General features: G+C 39.1%; 1 protein-coding gene across 3 annotated transcripts in view; it reads right to left on the reverse strand.

The window, feature by feature from the left end:
- Nucleotides 1-3,042: 3,042 nt before the first annotated feature.
- Nucleotides 3,043-11,347, reverse strand: part of HERC4 (HECT and RLD domain containing E3 ubiquitin protein ligase 4) — a 28,421-nt gene continuing 20,116 nt past the window's right edge. For all 3 annotated transcript variants that reach the window (XM_057377819.1, XM_057377820.1, XM_057377818.1), the window contains 8 exons: nt 10,506-10,673; nt 10,275-10,418; nt 9,237-9,403; nt 8,378-8,444; nt 8,061-8,143; nt 5,915-6,098; nt 5,270-5,372; nt 3,043-4,414 (listed from right to left, as the gene is read on the reverse strand). In XM_057377819.1, coding sequence (XP_057233802.1) covers nt 4,206-4,414; nt 5,270-5,372; nt 5,915-6,098; nt 8,061-8,143; nt 8,378-8,444; nt 9,237-9,403; nt 10,275-10,418; nt 10,506-10,673 — 1,125 coding nt within the window. In that variant the 3' untranslated portion in view covers nt 3,043-4,205. The remainder of the gene's footprint in view (nt 4,415-5,269; nt 5,373-5,914; nt 6,099-8,060; nt 8,144-8,377; nt 8,445-9,236; nt 9,404-10,274; nt 10,419-10,505; nt 10,674-11,347) is intronic.

The raw sequence follows: 11,347 nt of genomic DNA on the forward strand, positions 1-11,347 counted from the left end.
TCAAACTAAAAAACGTTTGAAAGAAGACCCAGTGAGTACCTCCAATTCAGTAATATATGCTTAAATACTGAACCAGAACAGTCAAAATTGWAAAGCAGTTGCATTTATTTGCATGATACACTTATCTACAAAGGGACTGAAGAATAAAACCCAGGGCAGAATRCTGAATTTCAGCTCAAACAAGTGGCCACATCTAGGTAACAATGGGTTCTAAGGCAGCTATAAATCCTCAAAAAGGATGGACGTGGACCCTGAGTTACTCTTTGCTCAGCAGTTTCAAGACACACAGACTGTTAGGACTGAGCAAGAAAATAACAGTAATAATGATCCTAATAATGATGCACCAAGGGARCAGAGTTGCTCGTTACTCCCCCAGCATGAGGCCCAAGACCCAGAAAAGMAGAGGCACTGAAGTAAAGCAGCACTCACCGACTGTGCAGCTCCCTGCCGTGGGACATGGGGCAGCTCAAAGGGGCCTTGCAAAGGAGCTGGGCAAATTCAGGTGGCACAGGAGCAGCAGGGCTCCCAAAAACCTATTTGCCTGTCTTTGCACCCTCCTGGAAGCACCAGGCTGGCTACAGGTGCAGAGGGTTTGTGTCTCAGATGAACCCAGCACAGCAGCTCCCAGGTGCAGCACAGCCAGAGCAGTTCCAGGAGCTGAGCTACAACTGTTCATAGCAACCAACAACACCCAGCACAGCACACCCAGAGCCTCCATCCATCCTGCCCTGCACATGGTGGAAGCAGCTGCACAACCACAGCGCTTTATGGAGCTCTCTTTAACAGTGATTTACATTTGATTCCATTAAGCTCCATTTATTACTAATAAATCAAGTGCATTGCAGCAGAGAGCAGTGCAATGAATTAAAACCCTCTTCAGAGTAGTTTATAAACATTCTTAGAGGGAATACCATGGCTTGAAGCTCCAACTATGACTAATAACAACTTCATTAATAGTAACTCCCACAAAGTGACAAAGGACACAAATCATTGTGCTTAAGCAGGACTGACTGCTTTAAAAGTCCTACACTGAGTTCTTAGTTTTGCCCWGGAAAATGAGTGACAAACATCTGCTGTACCTGTAGTTCGAGCAGCCTGGGTAGTTGTGCCATGCCAGTTCAATCTTCATCCCTGCACAGCCGTGACAGGAGAAACAAATCCAGTCCATGACTGCACTGCTCTGACAACAGCAAGTGTCAGTAACCATGATGGAGAGGGATACGTTTGACAGGTAACTGGCCTCCTCTGGTGRTAATTMKRWWWSYWTWTSAWAWRSWWWYMKAATTATCAAATAAAAATACTGTAAAAAAATTTAATTATTGTAAAATGCACCCACTGCAGCCCCAATGAACTGCCATTCCCCAGCTGCTTCCATTACCCTTTTAGACAGTGGTACCCAGGCRTTCCTGAGTAACTGAAGGTTTGAGGAGAAGGAAGGCTCTAGGCTTTCCTCATTAACATCATGGCTATTACAGTTATGCATGAAATAGGGTTTTTTTCCCCTTTCTTACATCATGCACAGCATCACATATTGGATGCAAAATGATACTTGATCCAAGCAAGAAAAAGCAGTTCCCACTGCCTATCTTCCTCCAGGCTGAGGAAACCTAAAGGCACAACTTCAGCAGAGCTGCTTCCCAGGGCTGTTGTGACTATCAAATTAATTAAGGGCAACAAAAGCATTGCAGAAAGCACCAAACTGCTTGACAAAAGTAGCACCATGACCAATTATTGTTCTAGAACTACAAAAAAGTCCTTTACCTTATTATGCAGACAATGTAGTGCTGCACTGGGCACTGCCTCCCTGCACAGAATGAACTAACACCTGGAAGATCATCAGGACTACTCAGCCTGGTAGGACCCAACTCCATTTCCTGCAGAAATGAGTAAAACCAAGGCCAGAACTGCAGAGAGAATTTTTAGGTGAATGCTGTCCTGAAGAAAGTGATMCTAGGCTTGCTCTGCCAGTGGGTTCTTGAAGTGATATTTAACCAACCATTCCAGAACCCCCARCCTCCCAAAGCTCATTCATGTCCACTCCTGTTCCAAGACAGTAGGAAATGGGTCTTGCCAACACTGGAGAAACTTGCAGCAACACGAAGCACTTATCACAGCAGTTCAGTCAGCAAGAACTCCCAAAATTAAGGACATCTATGATGTCTGGTACATCCTAAATTTGGCACCAAAAATGGGCAAGTGAACTGTGGATTCTGCCTTAGAGCCCTCATCTACAGCCTAAGGCTCTTCTAACCATCCTTCAGTTAATATTGGCATAGACTAAAAATCCAATACAGCAAAAAACAGAGAATGTCTCACAGGGAAGTGAAATAAATACATGTACCAGTGGATTTGGATGRTAGGCACTGCATCAGACCTGGACCTGCTCAACTGCACATAAAACTCCTCTTATTCAGGAAACACCAACTCTGTGCATCAAATTAAACAAGACTCCCACAGGAAAAATTCAACAGCATTTGAATATGTAATAATACCCAAGGGAAAAAGGAAGAGAGATCTACATTAGCCACTTCCTAATTTCTGAATGTTTGCMTTTGCAATCTTGGTGTTTCAGAATTAAAAATGGTGTTTTACTATTACCTGTTAAAATGATTACCTGTTATTACTGCATAATACTTTTTTCCCCCCTTTTCCTTTCTCCTTTTCTTTCTTCCACATATAATAAATTTAAGCTGCTTTGGTATTTGCTGTTATTTTGTTTTTTTCCAAGAAAGAGAATTTCCCAGCCAGGTAACAAATGTTGGAAAAGATGGAATATGGGCTGCATACAAAGACATTACTAAAATGTTACACTGTGTGAGAAAGCTGCAAAAACAGTATTAAGGAAAAAAGACTGATTTTAACTGTACTGACCTTTTTTTGTTATATCAATATGAACTGCCAGCAGAGAAACCAGGTCTTATAGAATTTATTACAATGACTGCATTTCCCTGCTTTTTCTAGTTGTACTCTCATTTTAATGCACTGGAAGCTGCCCTCCACTTGAAGAACTCTGTATGCTGCAAGCATCCGTACACATCAACCAACAAAGGTTTTCATTCAAGTCTTTTATTATAGCTTGAATTTTTTCACTGCATTTAAAAATCTAAAAAAAATAAATATTTGTTTCACAGCTGCAAGTCACATATGCATTAACACCACAAAATCTGGAATTTAACCAGAGAAGGAAAAGTCAAATCCAAAAGTGTCGAGCTAAGCACAATCGTCTCAGGGCAATTATACTAAAAATAAAATCTTAAGAAAAGGGGARAGGGGTGTTAAAGGTTATTTCAAATGCATTTATCTGGAAAAAAGTGAAAATTCTATTAGAAACCATAAACTACGCTTTCAGCATTTAAAAATAAACGTCTAACCTCTTGACAGCAACAATTGGCTGGTGCATCTTTTTCTGTTAAGCTGTATTCTTGACAAATGACTGCAGAGGTCTCAAATGATAAATTAACCTCTTTTATAATKGTGTCCACTTAATTGCAGGATCAGTCCTTGAAAATAAAACAGTGTCTCAATTCAGCTTGTCCATCCACGTATTGGAAATGTCAATGGATGCGGTTTTGTATCGGCACTAAGTGACTGCTTCATGGATTGTACATTGTGAAGATGAATGTCTCTTAAACAATCACTTTGATTATTAAGGTTCTTAAAACAAACCAGAAAAATAGATATCTTCAGAAATCAGAGTAGTCACTTTTTTTGTTAAAAGCCATAAAATAAGCTCATGTTCAATTACAAGCAATAGAAACCATACTGCTATTGGAACAGAACTATTTTATCACAAAAATTTATTATTTACAAAATGAAAAGTTACCAAGTGAATTTATCAGAGAAAAAGTTAAATGGTCTAAGTGATTTGAAAAACTGAAGCAAGTCTCTCATGCACTCACACGCCAAATTGTTTGCATAAGGTGAAATGTTAATTCTTGTTAGTGAAACTTGACTCCCATTCACAATAGTCTCGTTTTTATTGTAAGATGGCAAAATCCACATGGCTCTGTACAAGAAGGTATGTATTAAGACAGTTCCTCAGTTTCGGAAATGGTTTTTTTGGCTCCCATGAATATCCGTACCATTGAACATTTTTTGCAAATAATCAGTTATATTATCAACTGCATCACTTAATCCACTGAATTTACCACCACAAGACACAAAAACTTAATGATCCCACATGACACAGAACTTTCATTTTCAAGTTATACTAAACTGAAACCTTCATAGTGGTCTATAGCCTGAATCAACTTAGATTTCAGGGTTTCTTTGTCTGTGTATTTTGGAAGATCAAGAAGATTAAAGCAAGTGTGAGCTACCGGCAGATAATCCTCTCCTCCTCCTGTTGGYTGGATGACCAGTTTAAGACACTTCATTCCAAGAATTGGAATACGATCGCTGCCTGTCAGAAACACTGCCAAGGAAAAACAAAGGTTTGTAACTAGTTATGTACTAACATTGTATCATATAGGCAGTTCTGTTCATTGCTGGCCTTGTTTCATCATTCCAGCAAGGGTCAGCTTGTGAAGCTTTGAAAACTGGCAATAATGACTAAACCCCACCTCTACCTTACACATGTGAGCTCAGAACTGTAACACAACAATTGATACATGAAAGATTTTCATTTTAGCTATGAAACCTTRRAGTCCTCAAGAAATACGATAAAGCTTTTCATGCAACAGAACTTCTAATTCAAAATCCATTGGCTGTGTCTTTACTGAGCTTTTCCATGTATCTTGCAAACACAGAATTTGTTCATTCAATAAATAATTTATCTGAATTGGAAACCAATCTGTGATCTATTCTCAGCAAAACCTCACTCACAGTAGGCTTTGATGACTTTGCCATCTTTGAATTTTCACTTATACTACTACCTTGACATATTTACCATTGGTTACAACTCCAAATTTCCACCTCTGTGCAGTGAAAAACCTGGAGGATGTGAACTTTATGTCAAAGCACAGGAACAAAACCACCAGATAAATGACATCAGCAGTTTAGGTTGTTGGTGTTTTGAGGGGTCGGGGTTTCTTCTTTTTATGCTGCTCTGAGATACTGTGATCTGTAACCACCCATCACCCAGAATTACTCAAGACAACCCCAAGAAAATCAGAGACAAGCTCATAATCAATTTYTTCTACATTTTTTTTCCAAATAGTTAAACACATGATTACAGACAAATACTTACATCCACCCTCTTACAGCAAGAGCCTGAAATTCCAGTGGCTGTTCAGTTAGAAACTTGTGTGAAATAATTCCAAATACTTACACAAAAACTGTTTTTTCTTCTCCAAAGACAACTCATGAAAAACYTCCCAGAATATTTTAATTGTAGGATGGTCTGCCCAGTATTCTCCTTTGTATTCTGTATTCTAAAATGAGAAGGAAATGGGGTTATTGCTCACACACAGAACAGTAGGATAAGCTGACACTGAAGCAAAAGGAATGCAGTTGGTATAACGGGACAGAGCAAGTTGACACACTTCTGCTTTCCTTACTCCATTTTCTTCAGCTGTTCAGTTTGAATTCAACTAGAGGGACAGATGTCTGCACTGCAAAGCATTTTCAATCCCAACAGAGACCAAGTCTCCCCGAGCTCTGGCAATCAAGAATATTTACTTTTAATAACTGTGTGCAATCTCTTCACTTTSCCATGTCCAACAAAAAAGACTRCATGCAGCTGCYTCAGGGTTCTGTGGATTTTCCTGCCCCTCTGAGTTTGATTTCCTTCAGAAATTAGRAAAAGTTAAAGCMGAAAGGCAAATAATATTTTAGGGTYATCATTCACTGACRCTTTAAGATGACAATAAATAACAGGAATCCTGTCAATTAAAACAGCTCCAGAGGACACCTTGTTGCTTTTGCACCCTGAAATTAAAACTAYATGAAAGCAATAGCTATCTCTTGCTCTTACCTTCTCCAGCTCTTTCCAGTCATAATTTGTGTTCCCAATCACCATTGCCTGCAACTCACTGGGCTGGAAGAGCTGAAGGACTTTACCTCCACACACTTTGTGGAAGCCTTCATGGAATGCACTGTATAAGGAAGCCACAGATCTATTGAAGATGTAATCCACATATGCATCTACAAAATCTTGCCTGTGCAAAGAAGAAARAATGAATGATGGTGCAAAATAAAAAGGAAGAAGCACATGTCATCCTTCTACCAATAAACCAGAGACCTTTTCTGTATAGAACAGAGCACAGAAAACAAAGCAAAAAGGAGCCAAATATATTGTATTCTCTACTTTATGTTACAAGCACAGTGMAGAGAAAATGGCACATGAATGTATTTCCCACCACACCCCCAGGGCAGAGTGTCCCATGTGCAASAGAAAAGCAGGAACATTCAATGTTATTTCTTTCAGGCACTAAAARCATCTCCCTTATTTGTGTGTGCATTGCAGTGAACTGGACTCAATGGCACCAAGCTGAAAGGCCTGAATTCCAGGGAGTGTCCTGAAAGCCACTAATCAAACTCACTGCTCTGTCCTTTTAAATTAAAAAGATTACCATATTTGCACTAAAAATGCAAATCAACTTCAAATGGACATTTGAGTCTTCCMCAGTAAAAAGACCATTGCCAAGGAGCTGGGCTGCAGAGAAACAGATGGCCTGTTATCTGTGCTTTGGTACAAGGAGTTCTCAGATCTTGCTGGAAACATCTTCTGCACTGTTTAGGGGAGAACTAAAATTCCCTGCTCTGAGGCAATATTTCTGATGATCAACCCCAGGGAACACTGCTTATTCCTACACTGGCAGTGACTTCAGCTGCACATTTCAGCTATTCCTACCTGCACATAACTCTCTGTGGAAAGAGAGAATGCATTTGAACACCCACAGGCTTTGAGTAACATCACCAGTCATTCMAAGAACTGGATAAACACATTTGGACATCACATTTATTAGAGCTGTTGAACTGAAAATGCTGGAGATGACCAAAGTGGGGTGAACCACAGCCCTCCCCTTCAGCACTCAATGAGATCTCCATCTTAGCCATGTGTGATTACACAGGGGCAGGTAATCTGTGTATCACTAACAGTGCAAGGCTGCTCCAGAGGGAAGTCACATTAATGATTATTAAAATTAATTGAAGCACCATGGAATATYTCAATCCTGAGAAAGAGGAATTCCTCATTTCTGAAGACAACTGTGGTAATGATGCAGCAGGCATTCCATAGGCACTTGGAAACATCTCCCATAATTCAACTTCAATTTTACAGTCACTTGGTGACACAACATCAAACCTACACCAGAGAACTGCAAAGCTATGGTGTTTTATGTGTGCATTCAGTTCTCATGGAGTGTGCTCTTTCCATTCAACTCTCCCTGTACCCTGGGAGAAGTACAGGCACAGAGAATTCATAAAGATTAAAGAACAGACTGGAAAACGGTAGTATTCTGCAAAAAGGGACAAAAGCATCATCAGATGTGTTCTGCCTATGCTGCTGGAGCAGAAAGGGAACAAAGGGTGGAAGAGGCTGCTTTCATAAATGCAAGTTACAGAATGCTTGACCAAGGAAAAGAACCCCACCCGTCACACGTTCTTCTGATAACAACATTGGGTTAATTTATCTGATGTTACTGCTCTTCAAAGGGAAGACTTCACTGAAATAATACTCGTGCATGAATGAACAGTTGCAATAATGGCACTTAGGTCAAAGTTCTCATCATTACTCACTGAATTTCAACAATCTGCAGCCTCCTGCACWAACATTTTCCACCTTATTGAATGATTTTGATTTGAGTTGGAGGGGACCTCTGAAGGTCCAGTCCAAGCTCCTGCCACAGGCAGGGACATTTTCAAGCAGAGCAGACTGCTCCAAGCCCATCCTTGAGCACTCCCAGGGACRGGGCAGCCCCAGCTTGTCTGRGCAGCCTGTGCCAGTGCCAGTAGAAGACGGGAGCTATTTTAACAACATATAGAAGAGCTTGGGGAAACAGCCAAAATAGTTTTGCCTCAACAGCAGTGACAGAGCTTGGCAAAGGGGATTTAGAGCAGCCCAGAAACACTSCCAAGGCAGACAGCAACACAGCTCCCCTGTAAACCACAGAACTCACCTATTTTGTTTGACTACAGGAATGTCAGCACCTTTAGGAACAAGCTCCTTAATTTCTGTTGTACCAAAATTTTCCACAGTGATCTATTTGAAACAAACAAAAATAGCATAATTTTATACTATTTATAATTTTTTTTTACTGCATAAAGAACTTCTTCCCATCCCWCCACTTAGTTAACAGCAACACAAATTGCAGACAGGAGCTAAAACTCATGGGAATGAGCTGCTGATGCTTTTGTTCAAACACTCCATCAGAGGCAATTCCAACAGATGGTGTGAGCTTGGTAAGACACACTTCAAACACTGTWTACAACTTACAGTAAAATTAAGACAAAATGCTTCTTCTATGTCATCCTCTGGATAGTCCAGTAGCTGTTGCATTCCCCTGCAAAATAAGTTACAAAGTATTTGCACCAGGGTAAAGAAAGGTGAATTTATTTTCCTGAAGTGTTCTCTATGCTTTGATATGTCAAGTTTTAAAAGTATCTTTCTGCTGTTATTTATCAGATTGGTGCAAGTGAAGAATCTCAAGCAATCATTTTACTATTACTTGTGGTGTTATTTCCTTTTGATTACCCCATGGGGTGAAGAGAGAACAATCCTATCTCAAGACATCAGCTAAGGGATTTCTAAAGCAGAGGCAGCAAATACTTAAAAACCACTGACTGGCTCTTTCATTAACATCTTTGATTTCTCCTTCAAGCTATGGAAACTTTGGCATCCACAGCACTGAGGCAATCAAGCATCCTCTTCTGCTCATTTGAACCTGCTACTAGTTAGTCCTATTCAAATCTCTAGTCCAAAGCAAATATTTAGCATGTTYCTAAAATAAGCAAAAATATTTTCTTGACAGACTTCAGTAATTTGTAACTGAAACTATTTTTGCACGCAGGCTTATAAAATTAATAGCCAAAACTCAAGGGGTTTAAATTTGAAATACTTTTCCCCCTAAAATTCCTGTAGGTTTGTGAAACAGAAGGCACAAACATCAACACCAAGCAGTGAGAAGCAGTTTAACTACAGTATATGTCAAATGTTTCAAATTACATGTTGGCCGTCAAGTTACTCTGAACTATTCAGCAATTAATGTGGAAAAGAARTATTATTTAAGGAAAACTTAAACTTTGTTGACTTACAAATTAATTTCTAAAAACACCCATTTTTCTTTCTTGCTTACCTGCCAACATCTGGCATCAATTCTTTTAAGTCATCCAGGGATGGTTTCTTATTCAATAACTTTTTGTACAAAGCCAGAGGAAAATGAAGGTCTACAATAGTAAAATTATATATTGCTAGCCCACAGACAACACCAATCAAATGAAACAAGTCACTGTCTTCAAAGGTCTAAGAATAGAAAACAGACAAGATGGTTTAAAATAAAGAAGTTATTTAATCTTGCAGAGTCCAGGAAGAAGTGTACAGTGCAGTATAATCTGAGTGAATTTAATTTATATTTTCTTTAAATATGTATGCATCTGTAAGTACCAAGGAAAATGGAATAAAGTTTAACCAGCCAAGACTGAAATCCAAGGGAACAGAATTCTTTCTGCAAGGTAGTCAGCGTAACAGGGAACAGATACTACATTAAAGTTCTGGTTATGTCACTGATTTCCTAGAGCACTATTCAGTGATTAAATACCTCAATTAAAAATATATATATTTTGGGGAGGAAGAGGGAAGAGTTCACTATTAACTCCTTGGAATAATAACAAAGGCTCAAAAGAAATGTAACCATAACCTGTGGAAATGTAACCATTCAGGCRTTTGGGATCCAGGGCACCTTCAGTGCTCTCTGAAGGGCTGAAAGGCCAGGGATCAAACCTTCCAAGAAAGTACAACTCCATGACCACCCAGCAGCCAGAAATGCAACTGAACACAGCAAGACCTGTGTAATTTCTAGAATTTGCCTCTGCCACCTTGATTTCCTGATTTTGCCTTTGGAATCAGTTTGTTCTGGCTGGTACTTCTAAAAAAAACTGTCTGGGTTGGGGACAACCAGTAAGGAGGAAACAGGGAATGGGGAAAGCCAAAGGGAAAAAAAAAAGAATGGGGAAAGTTTTGATCTAACAAGGACCAACTAACAAAATCAAACTTCTTTGGAGAATATTTGCTTCAGCTTCTGTTCTTGAAATAAAATAACCACAAACTACTATGCTCATTATTATTAATAWWAATATTGTATGTTAAAATAAAATTAAAATAGATCACAGCCTACCTTATCAGAGAACCAGATCAGCCTGGATTCCTCATAATACCTGAACATTCCATATTTGGGATCTAGCAACTCCCTCATGATGAGCAAAAAAAATTCTTTGCGMACACCTCCAGCATCAACAGCTTCCTCCCCTACAAAAATAACCTGAAACACACAACTCAGTGAGCAGTGAACTGCAAACAGATWGTAAAGCAAGCTTTGTCCAAAAACATTCTCCATCACTTGTAATACCTTGAGTGGCTTCTTGTAGTCTACATTCTTGGTTTTCCTCAGCACCTCCACAGCATCYCCTACAATGTTGTCCCTCCGGACCATCAATATCAGGCACGGATTAACAGATTCAAATACAGGCAGAAAGAGAGAAGACAAATTCTGCCTGTGGGCCTGATCAACAGCCATCTGCAGCAAAACACAGGGACAGTGTCAGSAGGTAACAAAAATCCCTGTCAATATTCATTGTCCAGCAGCCTCGTGGGTAAAAATACAGATGGGAATAGCTATTCCAACAGCTACTGAATTTGCCCAAGTTTTCTTTGTGTTCATCTCATGAAGTATTTGATTTCAGGAAATATTTTTCTTCATGCCTTGCTCTCGCCAATGTTAATGTTCAGGGAAGCGTTAAAACATAGGTTTTGATTTTCCAGTCAAAATAGCTTGGATTACAAAAAGAAGAAGAAAAAAAAATCCAGCATTTCAATAAGCTGTTCAATATAAATCTGGCATGAAAGCAAACATACATTCAAAACTAATTCACAGCACRAAAAGCAAMTGATTTMACTTGTATGGTAATRTCAGTATTAAAATGGTTTGAAAAAYAAAATGCTGTTGCRAATTTTTTAAATCTGGCAGAAGCCTCTAGAGAGTTTGTGTATTTAATACTATTTAATATTGTCAATTGAAATATTTACTGTGAACATTTCCCTGAATTCATCAAGTACTGGTATATACATTTTTAAAGGCATAGAAAACTACATTCATTATTAATTACAAGAGCAAAGTAGTGTTTTCCTACAGGAGCCCATTAGTTGAGCATGACTTGCATCTTCTGATTGTTTTCAGACTCAGATCAATGA

Source organism: Malurus melanocephalus, unplaced genomic scaffold (assembly GCF_030028575.1).
Source record: "Malurus melanocephalus ecotype Western Australia unplaced genomic scaffold, MMel_1.1 scaffold_327, whole genome shotgun sequence".
Classification (NCBI taxonomy): domain Eukaryota; kingdom Metazoa; phylum Chordata; class Aves; order Passeriformes; family Maluridae; genus Malurus; species Malurus melanocephalus.